Genomic DNA, 12832 nt, shown 5'->3' on the forward strand with positions numbered 1-12832 from the left:
TCATCTGCCATCGTGTATCTTGGACGTTTACTTGTGGCAGGAGTGCAGAAGGGTGGATGGGAGGTTTACGCCTAAATAACGTGTAATGCTCAGGAAGCTTTTTGTGTCGGTTACGTGGAGATGCTGCTGTCACTACGCATGGAAGTGCTATTGCTGTGGCACAGGTGAAAATCAGTTCTTTTCTAAAATCTTAGTTTTCAAAGGTATGGTTCTGATAAGCATAGTCTAAAACCTACTTTGTTTATGTGTTGGTGTGTGTTGTTTTTTAACCATTTGCATGAGAGGAAACATCCTGTGTGAAATGGCTCAATATTTTATGACTAATTGTAGTGCATTTGTGAGTCTCGAACACTTCTGTTTTCATAATACCTACGTTCCTGAGGCTTTCTATGCCTTGTTTGTGTATATGCCTGTGTTTTTATCGTCTACATTTGATAATAATTAGGTCACTAAACTTTTTTTCCTAGGTTTGAGTTTATCCTGGTTTAATTTGAGGAAAGCTGCTTGTCTTTCTTTCTAACTATTCTATTTAAATTATCCATATGCAAAAACACTATTCTGAAGCATTAACTGGCAAAGTGACAAAAGAGCAGGAGATCCTGTGAGTTTGTGCTATCACTGCACTGCCTGAGAGGCTTGTACAGATACTAGTATAGAGAAACGCCTTTCTAATGCTTCATCCTAACTTTTCTGATGCTTTAAATTTTTTTTCCAGTGCTATAGTACTCTGATCTTTAACATGATTAATCAATTGGTATCTGTGTGCATGGGTAACAGAAAAACAGATGAGCAAAAGTTTTGTTTTAAATAGAAGGAATAAATACTGAGTTTTAGTAGCTAAATGCCCTAAGGTTAAAACAGCTATATTATTCAGATGTCTGATAATGCCTTCCTATAAGTTAAATAATCCTGGGATAGAACTTAAAAAAAATAAAAATAAAAAATAAAATAGTGGGGATTCAAAGCCTTGTCCCTTTTGGTGGACTTTGCTTGAGGATGTTATGTTAGGTAGTAATAGCTGGAAGTATGGAAAAATAGTTCATTGTTTGTTAAGAATAGGATCAGTTCTGAAATCGCATCTCATTATTGTGAGTACTTGTTATAAAATAAATAAAACAATGGTTTTGTTTAACCTCACACTTCATGTAACAGAAATTTTAGAGGAATCGTGTGTTTTCAGTGGTTCTTTCCAAGAGCAGTTCTCTGTTAGATGTGAAGTAGCTAGTTAACAATAAAAGTTTTAGCCACAAATCTCTGAAAAGTTATATTCAGAGAATCAACGGTGCTAGAGTATAGAAGAGGGGAATTTTTCCAGCTGAAATGTTGTTCATGAAATCTGTTTAACTTCATCAAAATGACACTTTTCAGAAATGGTTAGGTTGCAGTAAAGAACAGGCAGGCAGTGGTTATAAGGAACAAAATACAAGTTTTGAATTGCAAGAAACCTTCAAACAGAATTGCTACTTTTTGTTTATGTCTACTGGTTATCTTCCTGCAAAAAAATTGTATTCCTATAGTATTCCAGTCATGCAGGTTAATGAAGAGTAGATGCAGAGACTAAGCAGAGGCATTGTATTCAGATGTTTTTAAAAAATAGTTGCCAAGCTTGGAAAGCAAAAGTTTATTTTTGGTGAGGTATTGTTAAGAGCTCTATTTATCCTCTATGCTTGTGTAATTGCTAGATGAAAGTTGTACTTACCCATTATTTTTATTAGAAAGAAATTCTAAAGAATAATATTTAATGTCTAAGCAAGAAAGCACAATGCCATGTGCCGTCTTTGCACCTATCACTTTATTTACAATTCAACAGGCTGTAAACACAGTACAAGCATACAAGATAAAAGCACATAGGCAAGTTCCTGTGAAGGATGCTTGGTTTTGAACTTGCAGACCCCAGCAGCCTGTAGTTAGGATCAACGTGCTTGGTGAAGGAGGTAGTAAGCCAAGGAGCTTACTCCACGTAATTGGTAGGAGTTAGCTGTCTTCAACAACTGAGTATTTACCACAAAATAAAAACATTATAAAACTTGTCTTTGCTTGTATATTGACATTATTATTATAGTACATCTAAAATCAAGTTAAAAAATGAATAAAATGCACTGAAGCCTTTTACCTTAATTCAAGCATGAAACGGGGTGCATTTAATTCTTGTGCATCTGAGGTTTCACTGATTGCCTCCTTTCTTGTCGTTTGGCATTGCTGTAGCTCGATGTGGACACTTCACGTCTTGATCCTTGTCTGTTCCTTCAACACATAAATGTTGTAAAAGTATTTTAAAAAACAACAACAAAATGCTGACAAAGCTTAGTTTGCGGCTCTTTAACATCACTTACTAGAATAGAAAATCCTGAAGTTTGCAGGATAATGTTTTTAAAATTCCCTTCGTTTTGATGAGCATTTCAGTCTGAAATCCAGACTCAAATCAATTCTATAAATTGTGCATGAGGCAGAGGGATTGATTGATTTGTTGGCCAAGCCCAACAGAGTATTTTTTTGGTAGGTGATAACGCTGCCAGAGTATTCTGCACATCAAAGATTCAGAAACGCCAAGGACTGTCCTACACTTAAATGGGCTGAAACATGCTGGGTCAGGGAGATACTAGAGCCTTAGTGAAAAGGAAGAGATTCTTGGGATATGGGAAATCTTATCAAACACTTCCCTTGCTGCCTGTTGTTGGCATGCCAGAGTGCTTTACAGCATAGTCTTTGCTGATACAACTGATGGAGTTTATCAATGGCAGTGCATGTTATCTCACAGTAGTAGCAATGAAAGGCATCCAAGAAAGCCCTTTGGTAAGCAGCACAGAGCCAGTCCTTGTGGGGTCGTTGCTGGATGCAGGGGGAACATTAGGGAGCGCTGGGGCAGGTTTGGATGAAAGGCAGCGTGTCTGCTCTGGGGCTCTCTGCGATCCTTGGCAAGCTTTAACATTTGCTGTCGTGGTGCTGCAGGGAGAAGACAGGTATCTCCTCCAAGGGAATTCAAGAGATGATTTCCACAGTGTCTGTGATTTAGGGGGGGAATTATGCATGAGGAGTTGTGTAGGAGATGAATTAGTGAGCTTTAGGGTCTGCTGTACACTTGGCTGACAAGATATGAAGTATTGTCTACCCTTATCTTTCTGTCCTTAATATTTTAGGATGTTCTTGTGTGAGTCTTCAGTTATATGGAGGGCAAAAGGGTGAGATGGAACAGACACAAAGCAAGTGCAGTTCAGAGTAATCAATGGTTTTCAGTGTTTTGTGTTTTTTTTTCTTTTATCTAAAGGATAGTTGCTGCATGGTTGAACAAACATTTCTGGTAACATCACAGTCAACCTGCTAACTTAGCTGAAACTTGAATATTTTAGAATACTGTCTTGCGATTTTTGGACTGTTGCACTGTTTGGACTTCTGTACAAGATGAAATTCTGTAATAAAAGTTCTTGGACCTTGAGGTCTTAGGTTAGAAAATGCCTTCCTATACTGCTGCTCCCCGCAGAGGGCTCCGTCTGTGTCAGCCTGTCCTTAGAGTACTGCAGATCACATCCTTGCACTCGTCATGCTGCTGCATCAAGATGCTGTAAGACAGAGAATGCTAGGCCCCGAGCCTGCTTTGTGTACACTTAATAGAGAGTTACTTAAAAGTATTGAAAGCTTATGCCAGCAAACTATTCTTAAGAGATTTTGTATGTGCGTGTGCTGTATTTCCTAGGAGCCATATCCATTATAAAATATAATTGAGCCTAGAGTCGTAAGCAAGATTTCCTAATTGCAAATATAAGACCTTACATAGATTATGAAGCTGCTAATTTACTTTGAGACTGTACCTTGGCAGTCCTATTCATGCTGGATATGCCTGCCAGTTTACTGCGTGACTGCAGAGGTGGTTACAGCACTCACTACAAGCTGAGTTAATTGAACCTAACATTCTGCTGATGAAACTTTCCAGACTGAAATTTTCTTAAGGCTTTAGAAGAGCAGCAGCTGTCTCTGAAGGGTTTCCTTCTCTATAGAAAAGTGTCAATGTCCAGGTTTTTTTTACACTGAAAGTTATTTATTCACCGAAGCAGTTTTATTCCGGGCTCTTGCTTGGCTGTGGTGCGTTGTGCTTTATAGTATTCTTCCTGTAATAGGGTTGCATTCATGGCCTGTACAAGGAATGTATTCAACACGTTGTAACTGGACAGCTGTTGTAAACAACAATTGGGGTGTCTTTTGTAGCAACTACAAGAACTTTTTTCCAAACCTGTCTGCAGCTTAAAATAAACTGAGGAGAGTGTCATTGGGAAGTTTTCCAGAGAGACTCTGAGGGTAGCTTTGTGCCATACAGCCCCATCGCTGGACTTAAAGCGTGTTTGCAGAAAGCTGCATGGCACAGTGCGTGGGGCAAAGGTAAGGTGGTGCGGATCCGAGAGCTCTCACGTCTGCTTGGAAGCAAGTCGTCATCGCTACCTGGTGTTGAGCACCCTGTTTGTTTACCAGCTGACACGTGATTTGGCGCTGGCTAATCTAGTAGGATTATTGTGATGGATGTGTGTAATTATAAAGGTACAGTAGCTCTGTGTTGTAGAGATCTTTGAAGTGTCCTATGATGGTCTTTCATATACTGGAGTAAAACCGATTGATCCCTACCCCGATTCTCTGTACTTGTAAATGAATTGTGCTTTTAGTTTTTCTTTGCTAAGTTTCACTGCTGTGGCCGATCCACAAAAGGATTGCTTTTCCAAGGTTTCTTCATATCGATTAAGGAAGTGAAACAGAGATGTCATGCTTCTTTTTCTTTTTCTTGGAGATTTGGCTTACTCTTTACAAGGCTGATGAAGTTTTTAATGCACATTTCTATTTTAGCTAAAAGCCACGTAGGTAGGATGACAGCAGCACATACGTTTGGGAGACTGAAGGGTAAATGACAGTCACTACCAGAGAGAATGAGCCAGCTAGGCAGCACTGACTGTGAATTATGCCTGCGTGTTGTGTTTTCCAAAAGCAAGGAGAGGCCTTGCAGAGGAATGTCTGCAGAGCAGGAATTGGAAGATTTCAGAACCTTGAACAACTTGCAAGCAAACCTAGTTTCAGTTACTGTTAACGGGGTGAATATTAGTGGGATGAGCTTTTGCAGCTTATTGAGAAGAGACCGTAGTGTCTGGATGAAATGCCATGCTGTGTTTTTGGTTTGCCTGTCTAAGTTGTTGGAGTATATATAGTTGCATGCCAGACTGATTTTATTTTTTGGTATACTGTTTTTGCCTAGTAACTTAATAAAGCTTAAATGACAGAATGATGTGTCTCGGGTGTGTGGGTGTTTGTGTGTGTGCAAGGACTCTGGGATGTGGGTTGATGGATCAGGAGCTGGCCAGAGCCTTCTTGGAGTCTTAACTATCAACTTGGATCAGGACTGTTGCTTCTTGGCCCCTGGGCATGCCTCTCTTGTAAGGTATAGGACACTTAACGTGACGTGAAGCACAGATGGGGGGGAGGTTGTACTGCAGGGTGATTTGGAAGGAGATCCTCCCCAGCACTGCAGTAAGGTGCTGGCAGCCGTTGGGTGTTGGTTCTGGGCTCTGCCTGTCGCAGCAAGTGGTCACGGTTGGAGAGCTGCATGGGCAGCAGCCCTGCCATGGTGACAGGTCGGCACGGACAGGCGGGGGGAGCGATGGCACCACAGATGCACCGGCAGATTGTCCCAAACTGTTGAGATGTATTTGCAATGAAGTTCTTCCAGTATGCAGAAAACAGTAGCCTTTGGTCTATTTTTCTAGTAAATTAGTTGTATTTTGAAATGAGAGGAGCAAAGGAAATGTTGCTCTCCAGTAAAGAAAACAAGTGTTCCCGGTTTTGCTAATGTTTAGAACATGGTCTGACACAATCAGCAGCCTTCAAACTGTCTATTTGGAAGGCAGCCGTCTCTAAAAGCGTTTAGCAGTTCTATAACCCTTTATTTATTGAACCATTTACACGTTAAGTACAAATTCGAGCATTCTTTTCAGTCCCCTCTCTTACCACGATGGCTTGCATAGAGCTACACAAAAATCCAGCTGTGTCGATAGGGCTTTACTGGGCTGTAAGAACTCGAAGCTATACCCCATTTGCACTTACCACCATTGAGGGTCCTTCTAAAAGGATGTCCCTCATCTTTGCATGCATGCCTAGAGTTCCGTAGGCTACTTCTATTATTCTTTATTACCTACTTAGCCTGTTGACTTTCCTCTTTTGGAGGTAAGGTTGAGAAAAGGTTTCTCCGAATTTGTATTAAAACTTTGATTTTAAGTCATTATTACAAGTAAAACTAGATTTGTTTTATCCTGTATGGAGGATGTGTACAGATTGTTTGCTAGAAGTCAGCTTTAACTAAACAACAAACTTTTTGACCTTTAAAAGGTACCAGGTTGTTTTTGCTTGATTATTTGGTTTTTGTTTGCTTTTGTGTTTTCTTCCTAACAGATATTTGTTGGTTGTTGGTTTTTTTTCCATGACAGGTTCATTATAAAGGAGGAAAAAAATGAGTATTTTCTGCTGGCTGGGAGTTGAACATACTCTAACTCCTGGAGGTTTATTGGCCATTCATTTACATGCCTGGACTGTATGTGTCTTTTGGGGGTTATCGTAAAGCAGAGGGTGGATTCACATGATTTGGGGGTAATGCCAGAGGGCAGGATGTATTCTTTATGCTATTTCAAAATTCAATTCACACATTTTGTTAAATCTGGAATATATATATGTATTTTTACATTAGGTTTATCTTTTACAGGAGTTGAAAGCCTGAGCACTGTTAGTACATTAGTGCTGCATGAAAATCAAAATACAAAACCAGATTTTCTTTTTGATTAGTAGGGAGTAGTAATACCAGAAAGAAGTAAAGCCTGAAGTTGATGGGATGAACAAATCAACTAGACAATGCGTTAGTAAAAATGGTGATGATTTTTCTCTTGTTCCCTGAAGTCTTGTTAGCAATTTCAGACTATTAATACAAGAGTCTGGTCTTTACTGAGTGAATGTCTCCTTTCAGGACTGCTATTTGCTGCAACTATTTGCTGCTCTCTTGGCTTGTTTCTCTAACCGTCACCATGTCTGATTTTCTACCTGTGCTTGTTTCTGCTTATAACATCTACTGGTACTTCCCAATATTCTGAAATGACTTGTGATAGTAAAGTTAACGTTAATTGAGACAGCAGAGCATAGGAAATTAAACCTTTAAGAAGTTATATAAAAATATTTCTAACATTTGAAATTTCAGATATTCCTTTGAAATTTAATATCCATGTTTATTTTGTTGCTCTTGTTTTCACACTGTTTTTTTTCATGCTTATATAAAGCCTTATTTTTCTCCTGAAGTTATATACAAGGGTATATACAGGGCTGGCCAGCACCCAGGAAAAATATGAACGTGTTTGTGATATTCAGAGTTCACAGAAGAGAAGAACTATTGTTTTCTGAAGCAGAGCTTGTTAAGATTTAAGTGATGAAGGGGAAACTGACTTGGTTTTATGACAATATATTCTTTTTCACTTCAGGTGCGAGAAGATGTGTTAAACTCCTTGAATAACAACTTCTTACAGACACTAAACCAAGCATGGAATGATCATCAAACAGCAATGGTGATGATTAGAGACATTCTGATGTATATGGTGGGTGTTCTGCTTTTTTACATGTTTAATGTGATGCTTACTTGCTTTTTTACAACTGTAAACAATTGAGGTGGAGGGATAAAAGTAAGGCATGCTTAAGTCTTAAGATGATTCTTTTAATCCCTTGTTTTGAATTCCATATGTATATGAGACCATTATTACAAGTATGTGAAAAATTATAATTAGGTGGTTCTTTTCTCATCGCTAGGAAAGAACATTTGAAAACTGGTTGAATTTTGCAGTTCTTAAAAGATTCTGGCAGGCTACAAATGTTAATTTCACGTTTTTATTCACCTAGTGGTGGTTTGTTCCTGTAGAAAGCATGGTGGTGTAAAGCCTGCACAAATGACATTTGTCATTCTTTAAATTTTTTGTGAAGAAGATAGCTTTGCTTAGGTGCAGTTTGTGTCCTTCAGGAAGGGTTGAATTCAAACTGAATGTTTTGCTGTTCATATAGAGCTTGGCACAGAATTAAGTAGCATGAATAGATGAACACACGATCTTTCGTTGGATGGTTGTAATTTTACAAGGGGGGGAAAAAAAGACATTCCTAACCTGACAGCTAACGGAAATGGTCGTTTCTGAAGAGAGAGGGCCTTGTATCTGGATTGTGTTATGCTTTACATAGTACGTGTATGTTTAAATTCCCAGAATGGTGGGCATACTCTGAGGGTGCAGGAGAGTATATTTTTATACACTTTTTAGCCAAAGGGTTAACTTCAGAAGGAAAAGAAATACATGTTGAGGACTGTTTTTTAATGTAAAATCTCTTATTCCAAAATATCACACTAAAAATAGTACTTTGTGCAGTATTGCTCAGGGAGGGATAAGGTAGTGCTTCATTTTTTATTATCAAAAAAGATTTTTGACTGAGATTATACTCTTATCTACTTAACAAGCAGAATTAAGTTCTTGCAGCAATTAAAGATCTCACAGTATGAAACTGAACCTATCTAAATTAACTGTGAAGAAATCCTGTTGGTTAATAAGCTACTAAATGCTAAAGATTTTTGAGTAATTATTGCAGCTACATAGCTCAAACTTTTTTTAATGGATTTACTGGCTTTTTTTTTTCAGTTGGAAATAGACCGCAAGTCTAAATATAGAGGGCTGGATATAAAACGCTTCAGTGACACTTAGATCTGTGTGCCTTATCTTGCCAAAAGGAAGATTTAGAGATTATTTTGTGTAGTGAAGATATATTGCCTTCACTAGGAGAAATGCTGAATTCTCTAATCTGTTAGTGAAGGAAAAATAAAAACCAATTGCTGTTAAGCGCATCTGGATAAATTCAAATGGAAAATAAGACAATTAATACCCAGAAAAATGGTTAATGAGTAGAATAATCAACCAAAACTAGTGGTGAGTTTCCAGAAACATTATAAGAAGGAGCCTCATCCCTGGAAGTGTTCAGAGCCAGGTTTGGATGCTGCTTTGAGCAACCTGGTCTAGTGGAAGGTCCCTTCCAACCCAACCCATTCTGTGATTTTATGGAATCCAGAGCTTTCCAGGGGAGTACCTGCTATGTTTTAGCCATGTGCTATTTACCTTTTCAGTACAGAAGATGCTGGATTCCACCAGAAAATGGAGATCTGAAGCGCAAAATGGACTTTATTATTCTGTATGAATTAGAATTAACAAATTTAAATATCTCTGGAATATATAGCTAGCATGGAATTACCAGTGAAGGTCGTTTTAGATTAGACTTTCATGTGCTGTTTGAGTTTTTAATTATTTCAAGTAGGTGTTCTGCTGAGGCCTCCACTTGGCTAACTATTTGTCTCCCTATAGGCTTTTACCTTGTACCTAAATGAGATCCAAAGTAACAGAACAGATACACCTACTGTAAATATTTTCATAGTATAAGAGTAAATGTTAATAATTTTTTTTTCAAAATGCTCTTATAAACTTCTCAAACTTCAGGAGCTCTTATGTGTGTTTGTTAGCTATCTATAATATAACATGGCTTTATGATTATTAATTTAATCTTTATTAGATAGAATTATCTAAAGCAGGGAGCTGATAAAATGGGCAGACTCTGGCCCTTTCTTTGAATTGGAGAAGCATAGGACACATTTTCAGAGAAAATACACACTTTGATACAAATTGAAGCATAAGGTATGGTATAAAATTGGACAGGCCTCAAAGACTTGCAGTTTTACTTTTGTCTCTGGAACATCCTGTTGTCAACATAATTCTGTTTATTAGAATGAGATTAGGAGCAGGAAACTTCAAGTCTTAAGTATGCACTCATTCAGAAAGCTTAAAAGCTGCTGGTACCACAAAATTATACGATGGAGGGACATCTGTTAAAGATAAGACCTTACTGCTCTAAAATAAAGCACTTTATAAAGCAAGTCTTGCCATTCTGTGGGATGAGTCTGAATGAAATGTGGTTTTATAGCAATGTTCTTATGCCAGAGTAGTTTGTGTCTTCAATCATGCACAGCTAAAGTTATTTAAATAAAAATGTGGGCCTTTTTGTTGTTGTTTGTTTTTAAGATAAATCACTGCATAAACACAGTCACCAGGCACTGTTAACTGACATGCTTATGTTCTGTCAGGAGAAGTACATGCAATTATAATGTTTATAATAAGGGATAACCCAATCCTTCTCTTATTTTGTAGGCCATCCCAATTGCTTACCCATCAGTTTCAGGAAATGTACCTATTGGTACCCAAGAAGCCACAGTTTGACGTCAGTGAAAGTATAACATTTAACGTCCTCTTGAATTCTAATCTTACTCTCTTACAATCTTGCTTCAACCTAGTGATTGTACATCCTAAACTAAGCTGTATCTGTTTTAATACTGTGTTTGTTTTCCAGTTTATTTTGAACCATTAGGTCACTTACGATATAATTCAAAGCAAACACCTGCCCAACACACATCTATCCTTGTCTTCTGTTTGGATATGCCACTTCTAAAATGAAAATGAGTTCAATAGGGTCGTTTTAGAAAAGTGTGTTTTGTAACATTGTAGTTTATGCATAATTATGGTACTCATTTGTAGACTTAGAATCTTTGCAGTTTGAGGTTTACGGCAGAACTTCCTTTACATTCAGAACCTCCTCTTCAAGACACTGTAAAGCTTGCATTGCAATTGCATTTGAAAAAAAAAAAACCTATAACCTTGTCTCTTGTGTTAAAGTCTGCTTGTTTTCATGTCTGCTATATAATGTAGCTCTAGTGTGAGGTTTTGCAACCTGGAAATGCACAATGAAGGCAAATCTAGGTTTCTTGAGATATTCCAGTTTCTGCGATGGAATTTCACGTATACATAGCTGTACTGTTTTTTGTATTATATGTGAACTAGCACTCTTCCTTTCGGCTTGTGTCTAGGCTACAATAGTCAGTGCCAGAGTAGATGTAACACACACTGTGAATTCATGGCAGTGTCTGTGCAAGCAGTGAGCACTGAAGTAGTGAAGTCATGTGAAGCAGCATCATCGCGAAGTGAAGTTCTAAGATGTTAACTAATCTAAGAACTAAGACGTTCCAGTAGTGAAGTCATGCACTGTGTTTGCGTATATTCGAAGTGCAGTCTTGCTTATGGCTGTGGTGTTAGGTAAGCATACCTACAACAGTTTTCATTTAGCTGCTGTATGCAACTGTAGCAGTGGAGATGCAGTTAGTTGTTTGGTCTTTTAACTTACAAGAGTGTGAGTATTCCTGGAACATTGTACAGAAACTGGGCTGTACTGGATTCACTGGTGTCCCTTCTTTGCTACTTGTACTTGCTAAATTTAAAGCAATTTCAGGTATGTAAGCACAGCAGCCACACCTCTAGCTGCATACAGACGTACGCATAGGTGGTAAACTGTGTCAGAAACGAGCAATTGCTCTTGTGAATGCAGTTGTGTATTTTGAAGAATATTCCCCTCGTGCGCAGCGCATGAAGCCGGTGCCTTGATTTAAGCTAGCAGTGGCTGGTCGGCCGTGCAGGTTGTGACCTCGGGACGTAAGACTCCCATTGCTTGTGGCTCACACAGGAGGTGGTAGGGAGAAGTGGTGGTTTTATTTTCAGAACTGGGATTAAAGACGCTTACTGTATACAACGGCGTCCAAAGGCTGAACGTCATCCAGGCAGAGCATCTGTGCAGAGGTGGTGCAAAATGTGGCTGTTGATGATGTGCAGTAGGTAACTTGTTTCAGCTGAGATCAGAGTTATTCTGCAGTGTAAGCAGCACTGTAGTTTCTGAATAATTGCTGTCTGAAACTCCACCCTTGTCTCCTGAGGGTTATTCTTACCTTTTAAGCACCTGCTGCGTCTCCCCATGGGAAGTGATTGCTGTTCAGTAGCATGTAGCCTTGTCAGTCAAACCTGTTCCCAAATGAAGTTTCCTGTCTCCGAGGTTATTTTTCTGTAGGTTGGGAGAGCTTCCAGTAAACAATAAAAGGGTCTGTTACCAAGAGAGAGCAAATCCGCAGTATCAGAAACATTAATGCTGTTACTTAGTTTGGGTGCTGTAAAGTGGTCTGGCTTACTAAAGAGGCATTGCTGTTACACTGAAAAAAGTTCCTAGTGCAGCTACTACTTCATTTCATAAGGGCAGTGTTTAGCACGGGCTGCCACAACAGAAACTATGCAGATGAGTCACAACCATTGCTTTAATCCATTTTGATACCCTGCTGCCTGTGCTTCAGAGGCCTGAATATACTTTGGAAATAACTTGTGGAGGAAAGAATACATACTAACATAGCGTGTTAGGCACTTCTTTTTAGTTTTGTCTTTCATCTCTTTAAAAGTGTAGTTTAAGCTTGTCTTATTTCAGAATCTTATTTACTTTTGTTCTGGATGTAAGTGGGGAAGTAAGGGAGTAAAATAAATAACATTATTTCCTGAATAGCAGGAAGAAATGAAAACCAATAACATTCTAAGGATCTAGACCACCATGTGTCACTGAACTGACTTCTTGAGACCAAACTGAGTAAACTTTTTGGTTTGAGGCAGGGTTCTGCTTGCTTCATGAACCACGGAGTATGTATGTATGCCTGATCTGTTCCCATCCTTCGGCTTCGTTGAAATTAAGTGCTGCCTGTCTGAAGGGTGTTAGTGCAAAATCATTCCTGAATATGGACTCCATATTTTACTTTCATCTAGTTATCAGGAGGCAATCTGTTATATAATTCCTGCATGGATAATATTTCCATGTACATTCAGCTGCTAAAATACTAAAGGCTGTAGGATCTATTCCTTCTGATTCCTTCCAGTTGTGGAACTTGTAT

The 12832-nt window shown here is 38.6% G+C and overlaps 1 protein-coding gene across 2 annotated transcripts in view; it reads left to right on the forward strand.

The window, feature by feature from the left end:
- The window catches only part of CUL3 (cullin 3), a 56070-nt gene that overhangs the window by 17606 nt on the left and 25632 nt on the right, over positions 1-12832 (forward strand). For both annotated transcript variants that reach the window (XM_048063039.2, XM_013181527.3), the window contains exon 3: positions 7491-7604. In XM_048063039.2, coding sequence (XP_047918996.1) covers positions 7491-7604 — 114 coding nt within the window. The remainder of the gene's footprint in view (positions 1-7490; positions 7605-12832) is intronic.

The sequence above is a fragment of the Anser cygnoides genome, chromosome 9, assembly GCF_040182565.1.
Source record: "Anser cygnoides isolate HZ-2024a breed goose chromosome 9, Taihu_goose_T2T_genome, whole genome shotgun sequence".
Taxonomy (NCBI): Eukaryota; Metazoa; Chordata; class Aves; order Anseriformes; family Anatidae; genus Anser; species Anser cygnoides.